The sequence below is a fragment of the Aythya marila genome (assembly GCF_965140915.1).
Source record: "Aythya marila genome assembly, chromosome: 3".
In the NCBI taxonomy this organism is placed as follows: domain Eukaryota; kingdom Metazoa; phylum Chordata; class Aves; order Anseriformes; family Anatidae; genus Aythya; species Aythya marila.
Window position 1 is genome coordinate 61,922,058 of NC_139044.1, and position 14,911 is coordinate 61,936,968.

At 46.3% G+C, this 14,911-nt stretch overlaps 1 protein-coding gene across 6 annotated transcripts in view; it reads left to right on the top strand.

The window, feature by feature from the left end:
* ANKRD6 (ankyrin repeat domain 6) overlaps positions 1–14,911 on the top strand; it is a 41,529-nt gene that overhangs the window by 21,884 nt on the left and 4,734 nt on the right. For 3 of the 6 annotated variants that reach the window (XM_082756489.1, XM_082756488.1, XM_082756490.1), the window contains 11 exons: positions 4,663–4,761; positions 5,271–5,369; positions 7,723–7,821; positions 8,763–8,861; positions 10,301–10,399; positions 10,589–10,693; positions 10,992–11,096; positions 11,340–11,477; positions 11,843–12,019; positions 13,551–13,703; positions 14,286–14,399. In XM_082756489.1, the coding sequence (XP_082612615.1) occupies positions 4,663–4,761; positions 5,271–5,369; positions 7,723–7,821; positions 8,763–8,861; positions 10,301–10,399; positions 10,589–10,693; positions 10,992–11,096; positions 11,340–11,477; positions 11,843–12,019; positions 13,551–13,703; positions 14,286–14,399 (1,287 nt within the window). The remainder of the gene's footprint in view (positions 1–4,662; positions 4,762–5,270; positions 5,370–7,722; positions 7,822–8,762; positions 8,862–10,300; positions 10,400–10,588; positions 10,694–10,991; positions 11,097–11,339; positions 11,478–11,842; positions 12,020–13,550; positions 13,704–14,285; positions 14,400–14,911) is intronic. The other 3 variants (XM_082756491.1, XM_082756492.1, XM_082756493.1) reach the window with 2 other exon arrangements.

Consider the following 14,911-nt stretch of genomic DNA (forward strand, 5'->3'; position numbering starts at 1 on the left):
CACTGTGTATTTGTGACGAATGACTTTCTTCAGCAAAGGAGGAGGACGCTGGCATTGAGAAGCACTAGGGCACATCCAGTTGCCTTTGTGTTCAAAGGCTTCAGAATATTCAAATATGCTTAAGATGTTCTTCGGAGTATTTTACACTTGATTATATTTTCACTTTTGAATGTTTTTCGAGAACTTTCTACTATGCATTCAGTGATTTGATTTCAAAGTATGAGACTTCGCAAGTGCCATCCAGCGCTTTGTATCAGGGATTGAAGGCATGAATTTTTGCTGTTGATTTTGGTGCAGTTCAGTATTAAGACAGTTTGGCAATTTCTGCAAATGTGAAAAGCCAGTGAGGAGGCAAAGCATGACACTGGAAGGGGCTTTAAAGGAAACCATGGAACTGATGGAGGCTCTGGAGAAAAAATTAGTGTGTAGGAAAACAAACTACAGTGGTTATAACATCTTTTAAAACATAGAAAGGAAAAAGTAACATGTATTACAAGCCAGTGTAAACTAGATCTCAATAAATTTGGGGGTTAGAGTCTTTGGGATTAGAGACTCCAATACCTCTGTGATAGTCCTATACCGTGACAGCGGCAGGATGGCTGTGAGAAGTACTAAGAGGTACCCGAAACTCTTGATCGTGTTATTTTCTTGTCCTTGGAGTGAACTTCAGATACGAAATAGACTGGTGTCTGGTCCCAGTGATTGCATTCACTGCTTTAAGTTAGTCAGCAAATGAAGAAACTTGAGGAGCCTAGAGAGTAATCACAAGCACCAGGATGCTGAGCAAACGCCACCTTGCCTTGCCAGCACAAAAATGATAAAAGAAAGAGTAATGCTAAAATCTGTGGAGAAGGTTGGGATTTAGGTATGTGCCTTTCTTCAGGGTTCATGGCCTGCAGCTCTCTGCTGAAAGCAGGCATCTAAGCTCTGTCAGGAGCACAGTTTTAGGCTCTGGAAACCTACCTGGGCCTTTTTATGCAATAGCTCTGCTGTATGTAGAGCACTCGGGATGTCCAGTCCCTTATACTCTGCCCAAGGGGATGCTAACCGTGGTGGGCCTTGTCGGGTCTGTGTGGCACTGGTTCCAGCAAGCGTGCTGAGAGGTGGAGAGGAGACACATACACAGTGGGCTGTGGCACAGCTCGGTGTGAGGGACACCTCGGGTTCCCCTTGGGTCCCATCTTGGGTTCCAACACAGCGCTGGTGCCTTGTGGTGCTGAGATGTCCTCCGTGTTTGGGTGGAAATGCCCCTGTCTTAGTTACTCTCAGGGCTAGGCAAGTAACACAGGGGATTTGAGAGGCACTGCTGTAGGCTTAGCTGCCTTACTTCTACCAGATCTCTCTTAAGCACCTGAGCGTCCTTTTGGCTTCAGGCCCACGTCTGCATTTAGGCAAGCTCACTTCTGTTGTTTCTGTCAAGGTCACATTTGTGTGACACCGGAGTTATCGCTCTTCATTGTTCCTGGTTTGCAGTCTGTTCCTAAGGCGTAAATCACTTACAAATAGGATCATAAATTGTGCCCAGCATAATAGTCTGGGCAGTTAATGTGCACTTTCAGGTGGATTTTTTCTCTGACTCTCTAGACTGGTCCCTTAATGCTTTGCTGAAGGCAGAACTCTGATGAACGCTTTCAGAGGCAGTTATTTTAGCAATTAATAAAAAGATACATGAGTCAGTGATTGCACTGCGTGAATATGCACACTCTGAAAGAAATATAGCTCATCTGTTATACGTGGCTCCATAAAGGCAAGTTTCTGGTTTGCTCCTCTACTAGTGGGCAGGGAAGATGGGTTAAAAATATTGTGATGCCCTCCGTATTACTTATAGCTGGGTTATGTGATGTGCCTGGGCTGCTCAGTAGCTCACAGCACAGAGGGAATCGTGGGCTCTGGGCTCAGTTTCTATGGTGTGCAGCCAACATGTGTGCTGAGGTGTGAGGGAATGGTCCACCAAACCCTGCCCTGGGGGCTGGGGTTGTAGGGAACGTCACCAGAAAATTGGGATCTTCCTGCTCTTCCCTGGGAGGTGCCTCAGCCCAGTAAGGCAGGACCGGAGATGTTCTTGGACACTCCCTGGTATGTGAATGAGGTCAGGACCTCGTCCATTCATTGACCCGCTCAGGAGGCTGCCTGGGGACCAGAATATTGCCCGGGACCAAACCTGGGCATGGCTCCCGGTGCCACCCCACATCTTCAGGAGGAGCTGCCCAGGCCTGGGCTGGGCTGCTCTGGGCACAGCAGGCCCTGAGGGAGACCTGCTCCTGCAGCATGGGGGTGCTTTCAGATGTGTTTGGTCTGAATTTAACTAAGATCCTGTCAGAAGTAGCTGCCATATCCGCAAACCCCCCAAAGCTGAATGTCCTTTGACCTCACTGCAATTACTGTCATGAGGCTGGGTGAATGACAACAGCAGCCTTGACTTCAGGTGTACTCAGCAAGGGGATCCTTAATTACAAACTAAATCCCATACAATCCATTTCTGCCCCCAGTCTTATCTCCACGATCAATTTTCCAGCCTGCAAAGAAGCGGTAAGCAGCTATTCATTGTCAAAGCTCCGTCCGTCCCCACGGCAGATGTCATCTTGTTTTACTCCTGGTTGCAATGTCCTCTGGAGTTTTGCTGGGGTAGCAATTACAGGTTGACAGGGTAGGTTGATGGATTACATTCCAGGTTGTGGTCGGGAGGTGAGATGGCCTTTGCACCGTTCACATTACCCATTGCTCTGCAGTAGGGTGTTAAGTTCTGCCCTGGCTTGTTAGAGAGCAGATTCCTGTGCAGGAATAGTTACTGGAAGCTATCTGACACTTGCACATGTGAGATGGTATATTTTGGAAGATTTCCATAACATTTTGGTTATCTTTCAATGTAGAATAAATACACAACTTCAGAGACCTTGCAGTGCTGTCAGTTTTGCCATACTTCGCGTTTTTCTAAAAATCCAGGTTCCTGGGACTATTCTTGTGTTTGTTTTAACTCTCTTCAGATACAGTGGGAGTCTTAGTAGGGCAAGAAGAAATGTAAGCATATATCACTTCTACAGATGAAACACAAATAGCAAAAGAAAAAAAAAAACAAACTTCAGTGTAGTTTTTTAAGTCAGCTTTATGAAAATAAGCCAATTTAATGATTTGCTGATGTTGGGAGTTAGCATTGCAGGGGTTACTGAGAGGTTGGGGTTGGCAATGCTCATTTTGCCCCTGTGGATTGATAACTGTTCTGCTGTCATTAGCATAAAAGAGCCCCACTGAGAGCAATTTTTAAGTCAGCTGCTAATTGCCTTTGAGAACAGATTATTCAAATTATCCAGTTATTTAAGTAATTGTAGGCTGTGGGATAGAAAATACGGAAATCCCTTTAGTTTTAGTATTTAGTATCAGGTAATACCGAATGATAAAATTTCTCTACTACAAATCTTTATATCTCTTTAGGACTAGCTTCCTGCAAGGCTTTATTTTATTCTTTTTTTTTTTTTTTTTTTTTTTTAATTTTTCTTCTGCAGGGTACACTGCATCTCTCTCTCCTTTGTGTATTTTTAGTGGACATTGTCTAAATAAGCAGAAGCAGATTGGGCTCCCACTCTGTTGTTTATTCATCCCCCCTAAAAAGGCTGTGTGCAGCTTTGAAGCTAGTCTTTGTGCCTGCACTCCCAGGCTGTGCTTCAGCACTGCAGGTTCAAAGCAACTTCAAAGAAGAAACACGACAGGTTGTCGGGGGAGCACAGGAGACACTGCAGCTTGGTTTCCCATTGATCGGTGTCTTACATCCCTACATGCTGCTGCATAAATCCTCCTATTTCCCCCCTTTCCTCACCATCTCACAAAAATGCACATAAAAATAATGTCGATAGCCCAGATGGGCAGAGCAGGGTGAGAGATCTTGGGCTCTCTAGCTCAGCAAATAAGTTCAACAGTTAGAGGGGAGATAGATGGGTGGTCAGGTGAGACGACCGCATCAACATCGTTTCTTTTGGAAACTTAGCCATAAAAGAAATAAATGGATATAAGAAACTTGCTTGTTGCTGCAATGTGGCAGGTCCATGAGAAGGGAAAGTCATTTGGACCTTAAGATCACTCGGTTGTTTGAATGAAATAAGCTGATCGTCTTGCAGTTGTGATCCTCATCATAAAATTGCCTCCACTCTTAGCACTAATTGGTAAATCCATCAGAGGTGCTGAAGACACCAATCTCATCTCATGCTCCTTATCCTAAGCAGGGCTGATGGAGCAGTCAGAGCCCAAATGGGAGAGCCTCATCCTGTTAGTGTAAGTAGTGGAGGATCATTGTGATGAATTATGACAGCCTGTAATTGCCTTTAGAGATATTGTTGGTTATTAGGTACGTAGTGCCAAATGTGTTAGATTCCCTGCCTTGTAATACTGCCATATTTTTAGAAGACTTCAGTGCTGTGTATGGAATTGTGATGAGTTGAAAACTTCAGAAAATAATTGTTTTATAGGTCTCTGATGCTTTTTAACTTCATTAATCTTGGAAACTTTAATGATAGTTGTTTATGGGGACTGTTTTCAAAGGCAGCTTGGATTTAAACAGCACGTGTTGATGATGCAGCCTGTGTGTGTGCTGTGTGTGTGTGTTGACTGTGTTTGTATTAAGTCAAAATCGGGTGGCAATAATACGGATTAAAGATGTGCTTCTTTTTGCAGGGTGATCAGACAGCATTGCACCGGGCTGCTGTCGTAGGGAACACCGATGTCATTGCAACTCTCATTCAAGAAGGTTGTGCTTTGGACAGACAAGACAAGGTAACAGGCAAAAGCAAAGCCCTGTGGGGTGGCAGCTTTGCCAACCAGTAATATTAAGATCTCATTGACGGAGAAATCACAACCATACTATGCCCTACCCAAGACACTGCACAGTTTCCCTCGATTATCCCAGAAGCTGAGAATCCCAGGCTGTAAATTTAGTTTGTAAATAAAGATAAGTCCATGTTCCCAACAAAAGCTTTTGGGCTATACTCTGCTTGCAAGGATAAGTGGGGAAGAAGTGGAAGGTGAAGACAGCAGGAGGTTGAAGATAGGAAGAATAGAAAGGAAGATGTACCTAAGGTGTTTGTAGAAGTTACTTTAAGTTTTAGTCTGGGATATATCTGCATCTGCTAAAAATAAATAGAAAGTTAGCTAGCAGGAAAGGAAAGAAGATTTATTTCTCAAGTGACCAGGTGACACATGCAGCTGCTGCAGTCTGAATGTAACATTACTGTGTGTGTGGACCCAGTGCACTAAACTTCTCCTCTTGTGTGTGTGCTCTTCAGGACGGGAATACCGCTCTTCATGAAGCTTGTTGGCATGGATTCAGTCAGTCTGCCAAAGTGCTCGTTAAGGCAGGAGCTAACGTGCTTGCCAAGAACAAGGTGAGACACATACAGAAGGAGCTTTCATTTCTGGTGTAAGGTGGCTGATTCTCATCGCTGGAGACTTTTGGTCATGGCATTTCTCAGGAGGTTGGAGACCGGCTCCTCGTGGGACATTTTTCCTCTTCTTTTGCATCTGTTATGCTTGGATGGTCCCTCCACAGGCATGAGGAAATTCTTATTTTGCTAGCTGATGCTGGAGGAACTCAATTGCACTTTGATACATCAGTTAGAGCAGAGGAACACTGCAAGTCCTGTGGAAATCCCCACAGTGCTCTAATTTATATGGAGTGTATTTGTTGTGATTGGTGTGGTTTAAAATGAATATGAGTTGTATTAATTGGAATGTGGCATTCAGAATCCATTTTCAGAAAATGGAAAACAGCCAAATGAATGTAAGCCATAGAGGGAAAAAGTAGTTGTGTATCTTTTGTGAGAAAGTTCTTCCTGATACATAAGTGTAGGCTCTTACCAAAGCTTGTAATGAACATGGATTATCCTTCTTTTGGTATTTTTAATACCTCGAGAGCACGTCGGAGGAAAGAATAACAAAGCAAGGCATTTTAATTCCACACTAACTGTAATACTTGTGGGGAGACTTGTCTTCAGTTCACTAATTCAAAGGTGAATGAAATAGCAGTAGCAGCCCATGGTATGAGCTGAGTTAGGGCCCACAGTGCCAGTGGGTTGGTCAGGTTGCATGGGTGGCACCGTGTCCTTCATTACAGGCAAGAGGGTTTTGGGATGGTTTTATGGGATCTCTGAGCAATTTTTCAAGCAAATGACATGATATTTTGGTAAATTACAACAAAAAGTGCCAGGGAAGAAAGGCGAAAAGGGAGATGTGGTGAAAGTCTTAAGATTTTGAATAAGAAAGCCTCAGCATTGCCTTGGCATGGTTCTCTGTCTTTCCATGTGTGTGTATGCATATATTTGTACAATTGTGGTCACTTGTGGTATGTAGTTACATCATCTTTGATATTATTTTATGTGTACTCCTTCTTTTATATTGTTCCAACTTCCAGGTTTTTTCCTGTGTTGTTCATCTCGATTTGCTCCGAAGGTACTTGAGACCACTTCCCATGCTTACACATAACAGACGATAGTACCTGACTTTATAGGCTGCTGAACCATTTAACTCCTGTCCCTGGATGTGCTTGTCTCTCTATATGTGTATTTATGTACAAAGGTGTGTGTTTAAGAGGCAAGTCGTGTTATCCTGCATGTTCGGATGCCTTAGGGTGTTAGAAAATTTAGCTTGTAATACAGCATCTGTCAGCTGTTTGGAGACGACCTCTCCTAAAAAGCACATGCACAGAATAGCTTAGCAGTGTTAGCATCTGAGACATGACTGGCGTACTGCCTGAGTTCCTTCTGTGCTGATCCTTTGATGTCTTACCTGTACAATCCTCTCCCTTTGCATTTGATCATTTGATGCTTTTTAATGGACGGGGCCTTTTCTCAGGAGCTGCTGAAAAACAAGGGAAATGTGCATGCTTGCACTTTGACCCTTTCTGCTTTCACGAAAAAATGAAGAGCTTAATTCTGCTTAATCCCAAAATGGTTTCCTGGTCTCTCAACTTTCAGTGATATCGATGACAAGGCATAATCATGACAGCTTTCCTGGCAGCCAAGACTAAGAGCTGTGTGCAGGAGCACCTTGCAGTCCCATGGCTTATGCCTGGACATCTTGAGGCTTTGGTTGAACGGGTCTCACTGCCTTGTGAGAGGGACAGGAATTTGTCAGATCCTGCCAAGCAGCAGAGGACGGGAGGATTTCGGTGTGTTTTTGCTGTACCTCCTGGTTAATTTCTCCTGGGACTGCCTGGGGGACACTTGTGCATACACACTTCTTGCAGCACGGCATCCTGAGCACAGGATTTAAAAGAGCAATGCAACTGAAGAGAGTTTCTGTAACAACTGAAATGCAGAGCCCACGCAGGACACCAGGGATTTTAAAGGCAAGTCAGGTGGCATTTGAGGAATGGGACAACACGTGGGGAAAGCACCTGGGTACCCGTATTCCTCCTGCCCAGCAATCACCCTGAATACACAGTTTATTCTCAGTTTATTTTCAAAACCCAAAACATTTTCAGGCCAGCAAAAGCCAAATGTACGAGAAAAACTTGTCAGACCAGCAAAATGCTTCACAGGGTTAAAAAAGCAATATGCAGGCAAAGTTTTTTTTTACTATTTTATTTTATTTCTTCCAGTACAAAACTGCATGTTGGGAAGAAGCAAGTTTCCCAGCCCTGGGTGGATCTTCATGTGGGGAGACCTGCGAGGTTTGGTTTTGTAAAGCTCCTGTCCAACTTCTAAATACGACTTCTGTGTTTTCCTGTGTTTCTCTAAGGCAGGTAACACCCCTCTGCACCTGGCTTGCCAGAACAGCCATTCCCAGAGCACTCGTGTTTTGTTACTTGGAGGATCCCGAGCAGACCTCAAAAACAATGTGAGTTTGGAAAAGGACACGTGTTCATTTTTGTCTGCCTCTGTTGTGGCCATACTGCTTTAACTCGTGGAAGTACTCAGGTTTTAAACCATGATTTTTGTCAAAAATTCAAAACCAAACACTTAACAAATGGTTGTACATGTTGCACAGAGGAATGCTTGCAGTAGGGCTGGGTGAGGCGTTGCTTGCGCCCGGCTCCTGAGTGGGGCTGGAAGGAGCCTTTTGGGGTCCGAAGCATGTAGTGTCGTGTAATTCTGCAGTGGGGCTCCTCTTTCAAGAAGGTGGGAATCTTACAGGGGTTTTATGCCAGCACGGTGAAAGCCTTCAGGCCTGCCCTCACAGCCAGATCGTGCATACTGCGTGCTGATTCCTCACGTGAGGTAGATTCAAGGTGACTTCACAGCTTTCCTCCTGTTTTGTAATGGATCTGGCATGACAAAGGCAAAAACCAAAACCAAACCAAACCTACAAGTGGAAGCCAGATGTCTTTGTCCTGCTGAATAACCCGGGGCAGAAGCACACTGAAATGGAAACGTGGGGGCTCAGCTCCCAGCTCAGCCCCAGCTGCCCCTGTGCTGCCCCTCCTGGGAGCTCAGCTCAGGCCCCACTCCTCATCTGTTCTTCAGCGTGTGTGATTTTCCAAACCACACTGGGTTTTGGGAGCCAGGAGGACGGATGTAATGCGAAAATGTGAGCGCAGGGCTTTCTAATCACATCGTTTTCCATCAGTGGCTGAAGAATTGGTGCCCCCTCCCTCCCCTACCCCAGCTATCGCTCAGCTTTGTACCAAAGGGAAGACAGCATTGCTGTTTGGTGGGGGTGGGGGGTGTGACGTTTGCTGCTCTTTTTGGTTTAACAGGATTATTGCATCTTTGAACACCATGACGAGTGCAAGCTTTCTTACTGCAATGACATGCTCAGAGCTTTGTTTCTGTTTGCAGGCAGGAGATACCTGTCTGCATGTGGCTGCTCGTTATAATCACTTGCCCATCGTTAGGGTGCTGCTCAGTGCTTTCTGTTCTGTCCATGAAAAGAACCAGGTCAGTGCATGAACCTCATTGCAACTCTGCGCCCCTCACCCGATTTTCTTGTTGGAAAGAGAGGTTCCCACCCAGCAACCCCACTTTCCTGCGTGTCTCACTGTGCTGCCAAGTGCCTCGGCTTCCCAGGGTAGCTTTAAAGCAATGGCACATCAGTGGTTTATTATTTTGCCATCACATTTGCATCTTTTCTTTAAAACATTTCCTATTTATGAGGCGCTGCAAAGCTGTGTTGGTGCACAAAGGGGTCTGGTGAGAGGCTTGGTCATTTTATGGGGCCCATTTTCTCCTCCATCACTGGGTGGTAACGATATCACAGCCATTGCAGGGACACTGTGATGCAGGGCTCACTCATGCTCAGATGCTGCAGAAGTGCAAATTTCTCTGGAATCCTACATTTTGCAGTAGTGGGAATAAAAATACAGAAAAATAAGAAAAAATATGCTTTAAATTCAAAGCAATGATCAGTTTAACCTAGGATTAATCATCCATGGTTGTTATATAGGGAAGAGATTGCTCGCTGTACCTGTAGCACAGCCTAATTGTGTGGAATGGATTTAGTGCAGTAAAACATCTTTTTGCACAGGGGGGCACCACTTTCCATCTTTTTTTTTTCCCCAGTACTACCCAAAGGTGCTCCATATTTGCACATCTCATGGTTTTAGTAGTGGACACGCCTCATCCAAGTAGCAAGCAGTAAGATTTCCACTGGCCTAGAGGGGACATGGGACATGCCTCTAGCATTTTATGTAGACAAAAAGAAATGTGCTTTTTTTTGCAGGGCAAAGGGGACAGGGGGGCATTATATATGGGTGCAGTGTCCCTTGGAGAGCTGCTGGCTCCGTTACCAGCCCCTGAACCCGATCCCAGCAGTCTTCACCTCAGTACCCAGGAACAAGGGCCAGGCAGTGTTTGAGTGCCGGACCCATACCGCCTCCTGGCTCTATTCCATCTATTCCAGAAGCTGTTTTTTTTTTTTTTTTTTCCTGGGGAATCTCATGAAGAGAAAACCGACCATCTCGCTGCTGCTAATTACCAGATAATTTCTGAGTAACGCGATACACGACCACCTGCACACCAAGGAGTCAAAGGTGCAGCAAAGAAAAGCTTGCAGCGGGCAAACCCGTTCTGCCCTCAGGTGTTGTAACCACTGGCTGGAGGGGAGCTGGGCTGCCTCCAGCTGTGCCGTGTGTCACTTCACTTAATCAAAGCCCCTCACCAGCACCTTGTTTGCATTCCTCAAAGCGAGGCCGGAGTAGCTCTTTGCCCCTCCTGTCCCCTTCTGCCCGGCTCTGCGTTTTTGTGGAGCGAGCCTCACTGAAGCTGGGTTGTTGCACAGGTCTTCTGGCCTCTCAGCACCCCACTAGAAGCTGAGATTTCTGCCAGGTGAGACCCGAGGCCGCGTTTTACACGGCTGCTTTCTGCTTTGTGCCTTGCAGGCGGGAGACACGGCGCTCCACGTGGCTGCTGCCCTGAATCATAGGAAGGTGGTGAAGCTGCTGCTGGAGGCCGGGGCCGATACGGCAGTTGTCAACAACGTAAGTAGGACGTGGAGCTCCTCTGGGAGTTTGTGTTCGTGCAGGCTCTTCGACGCTCCAGTGTGGGCAGAAAATATTTGGGTGTTGAATTAAATCTGGGTACATGGAAGCAGTTAGTCACTTTGCTCTTTTGCACGGGGCACGTACTAACCTCCGGGGGAGAAATTCTCCATTTCCAGTGTTCTGAAGGAAATGCTGTTGTCTTTTTCCTCTCAGGCAGGTCAGACCCCTCTAGAGGTTGCCAGACAGCACAACAACCCCGAGGTTGCACTTCTGCTCACTAAGGCATCCCAGGTATGTCGCAAATGTCTTCTGTTGGCAGCAAACTCTGGCCCTGACACAGGTGGGGCTGAGACTGGTTATCCCCAAGGGGCCACAACGCCGTAGTCTTAGCCTTCTTCTATGAAAGGTGCCTACGTTCCTGCTGGGTGTTGCTTAAATACCTGCTCTGCTTGGCCCATCAGCGTCTGAGGGTGCTCTCTCCTTTCTGTATTGCCTTTTATGAGAGGTGAAAACTTGTCTGCTTTATTGCTCGGCTTCTGTATGGGTAAGGAGCACGGCATCCCTGAGTAACAGTGCCCTCTGCCTCCAGGTCTCACGCTTCAATCGCGGCAGAAGCCTGAGGAAGAAGAGGGAGAGGCTGAAGGAGGAGAGGCGAGCTCAGTCGGTGCCACGGGATGAGGTGGTACAGAGCAAGGTACAGCCTGGCGTTACCAACTCCCTCTGCTGCCACAGAGGGAGCCTGAACAAAAGCCACTGGGGCTCAATCTGCTGGGTGTGACAGCAGCAGCTCCCTGCATGGGCCAGCCAGGGCAGGCGAGTTGTGTTCTGCTGCCGGGTGCCCACCCGGGTGTGCAGAGCAGCTCAGGACTAGGAAATGGGAGAAAACTCCTTTTCCCTAATGTCTCCCCTCTGAGCCCCCTGTGTCTGCTCCACGCAGGGCAGCGTCTCGGCTGCTGACGACACCCAGAGCAGCGACCAGCCGCCGCAGAGGAAAACAGATCTGAAGGATGAGCCCCGGTCCACCTCTCCGGATCCCAAAGGGAAGAAGAGCAAAAAGAAAAAGCCAAAGGAGAAGGTATCAGTGGGTTTAAAACAGCAGAGAAGGGATTGTTGTTGAGTACGGGTGTCCCTCTGCCATGACAGTGAGCCAGGGCACCAGCTCTGCCCTGCTCACGGGGCAGAGGCAGCCTTTGGACAAAACTGGTTTCTGGTGGGGAAATTCTCCTGTTGAGGGTCACATAGGTTGGGTTTGTGCAGAAATCTGCTTTTTTTTTTTTCTGACAAAAAACAAGATTGAAGTGAGAAATGCAGCTGGATTTGCGTTTTAATCAGGTTTTTGCAGTAATTATCAAACAAGATTTCTCATAAAAGGGTTTCCCGCAGGGAATAGTTTACTGAGGGGCTCATCAGCAGGTAAAATGTGGCTCGTGCTTTCTGCAGGTTTCAGCACTCTCCGACCCCATTTCCCCGGCCGACCAGCAGACACTCCCTCGGCCCCAGCAGAGCCTGCCAAAACGCAGAAGTAAACACCACTGCTCCTCCCCGCCGCCTCCCCACGAGGTCCGGGCCTACCAGCTCTACACCCTGTACCGAGGGAAGGATGGGAAGGTGATGCAGGTGAGCGAGCTGCTGCCTCGTGGGGGGAGGCTCACTGAGCAGCACTCCTGGCTGGTCAGACAGAAAATGCTCTCGCTCAACTCCATGTCATGGGGACGAAGTAACGACTGCGGATTTATTTTCCTTGCTTGGGTGGTGTTATGTACGCTAAGGAACGGGTAAGGAGTTTTGCTCTAGGAAGTAGTAACTTTTTGGAGGCAAGGTGTGACCAGTGGCTATGAATGGCACAAGACCTTAAAGGATACACGTTGAAATATTGAGATTTCTGATAAGGAAGGCAAAAGAAATTTTCCAATGAAAATAAATGAAAGTTGTGTGAGCACTGACGCTTACTCCTTAAACCCCGTCCTCCAGTACACTCTGTCTCAATTCTTTGTTTATTGCAGCAAGTCTTTGGGGATTCTGGGATTACTGGAGGCAGGAGCTGTAGAGAAATTGGTTTACAGACCGGGAGTAGCAGCTCATGTACATTTATTTCAGTTAAGAAATGGTTATTTTACTCCACTCAGTTTATTTTATTCTGCTAGTATTTACCAGTTCACATTTCTATAACAGCATGAAATCAGCCAGCAAATTACCCCGCAGACACTGCAAACATCTGCACCGTTGTTTTCTTAGTGTTGCCTTCCTGCACCTCTGGGAGATCGATCCTTTCATTTCATTAACTTTTCACATCCCCCCACAGCTATCCTTGTTCCCTTGCTGGAAAGAAATTCAGGAGATCACTCAAGTCAGACTTCAGAGGCTTTATACGCCTTGTTCTCCAACATCACTGTGTGACACGGGGGAAATTTCCAGGCAGGGGCATTACGGCATTATCCTAATAGGATAGGGAGGAAAGGAGAAGGACTTCTCAGATGTTAAAATGAGTATGTCCCTATCTGATGGGCAGGTAGGGAAGATGTAGGGAGCAGGAAGAGAGGTGTAGGGAACAGGTAGGATCTGTACACAAATCTAATCGATTAACAAAGATGAGCTTAATGCGGACAGACTCCCTTCCAGCATTTCCTGAAAATACAGGACAGTGTCACGCAGCTCAAAGGCAGGCAGCTTGAAGGTCAGCCAGATGCCTGCAGGGTGACGGGAGGCAGGAGAAGTGGGACCTTGCCTTGCAGTATGAAAAGTGAGTACATGATTGGCATTAGGTTAAAAAAAAAAACAAACGCATACACACAGCCACAAGAATCAGACCGTACAACTCAGAATTACAGCACCGAGACGAGGGTACAGGTCTTCCAGGCGCTGCCCTCTCCTATGGCACACAGTCAGTACCCCAGCATGTATGAGCTAACCCCACTGCTGCTCGTAGTCCCGACGTTGGGAGTTGTCCATATAGATGAGATCAATCCTTTTCTAGTCTGTGTTTTTCCAACTAATGTGCTGTTTGCTGAGCTGTCAGATAATATGAGGAGGGTGAGCTATGGTACGTGGTACAGAAGAGCTCAATAGTGACTGTAAGAAGCTGTGATAATGTTCCGAGGGCACTAAGAGGCCAGCAGGATGCAGCCAGCAAATGTTTGACTCTTTTCAGGCGCCGATCAATGGATGTCGCTGTGAGCCCCTGATAAATAAACTGGAGAATCAGCTGGAGGCAACCGTGGAGGAGATAAAAGCTGAGTTTGGGACAGTACAAGATAAGATGAATGTTAAGCTGGGCCAGATGGAAAGCAAAACTCAACATCAAGTAAGAATACGACCCAGAGGTCTGTTCGCCCGCAAGATTATTAGAAGCATATCCTAAGCATAATGAGTGTTTTCATTGTCATGGTTCATTTGTTGCTTCTTGCCTTGTAAAAATGAACCTGAAAGCTAATACTCAAGACCAGGGAACTGTGACATTCCACGGGGAGCTAATGTTGCAAGCTGGGGGCTTGAGAAAAACACATCTAATGTGCAAGTGGCTTCAGGTGCTTCTTTAGACAATAAAGCTAAACTGCTTGAGGGAAACTTAGAGAGAGAATGCTGTCCTGCAGCTGGTAGTTTGTAACTGTAAAAAACCCTTTTGCTGAATTCTCTTTACACTGATGTTTGAGATTGTTTAAATTATTTTTAATGTGTTTTTTTTTTTCATTAAATAATTTTGCAATCGGACCTTTTTGCAAGCTACACCAAATTGTAGTTGGCACCATTTCTGGAAATGAAGACTGAAAGACAGAGCGTACTTTGACTTGCAAGGTCTGCAGATGGGAGTTTTGTTTTTTTAACATGATCGCCTTGGCTAAATCGTGGTTTTTTTTGTTTTTTTTTGTTTTTTTTTTTTCCCCAGCTCCGTGTTTTAGACAAGCTGATGGCAGAGCGGCTGTCCGCAGAGAGAACTGAGTGCCTTCATCGCCTGCAGCAGCACGCTGAGCTGGAAAAAAACGAGGGGGAGAAACGGCAGGTAGGGCTTGAAACGGCTCCTCCCTCGCAGCTCAGGTGGATCTGCACAGCAGTTTTGTTCCAGCAAGCAGAGAGAATAGCGGGGAGTTACCTGAACTGCTGGAACAGGCAAAGGGACTTCAGGGAACAAATGAGTCCTGCTCACCACCTGAATCTCTAGACCAAAAGTGTAAAGCTGTTGCATTAGAAACAGGCGGTGTGAAATCCAGTCTGACTGTTGCAATTTCATTTGGTGGGCCTGAAGGTGGGATCTCTAACAAAGGTATCTTTTTTTTTTTTTTTTTTTTTTCTAACGTAGTGCTTTGTACAAATTCCTACAGCTGAATTTGCAACAGTTGTGCTTTAGCTTTTCCTTAGTTATAGGCTGTCTGTGGTAGCACCTGCAAAGAGTCACAAAAGCACAAGATCCCTGTTGGTCGTTTCGTTTCTCATTCACTTGGTTGTGTGCCCTGGAAATCTCCCCCTTCTCAGTCTCATCTTTTTTCTCCCACAAATTCAAGGCTGCAGTTCTTC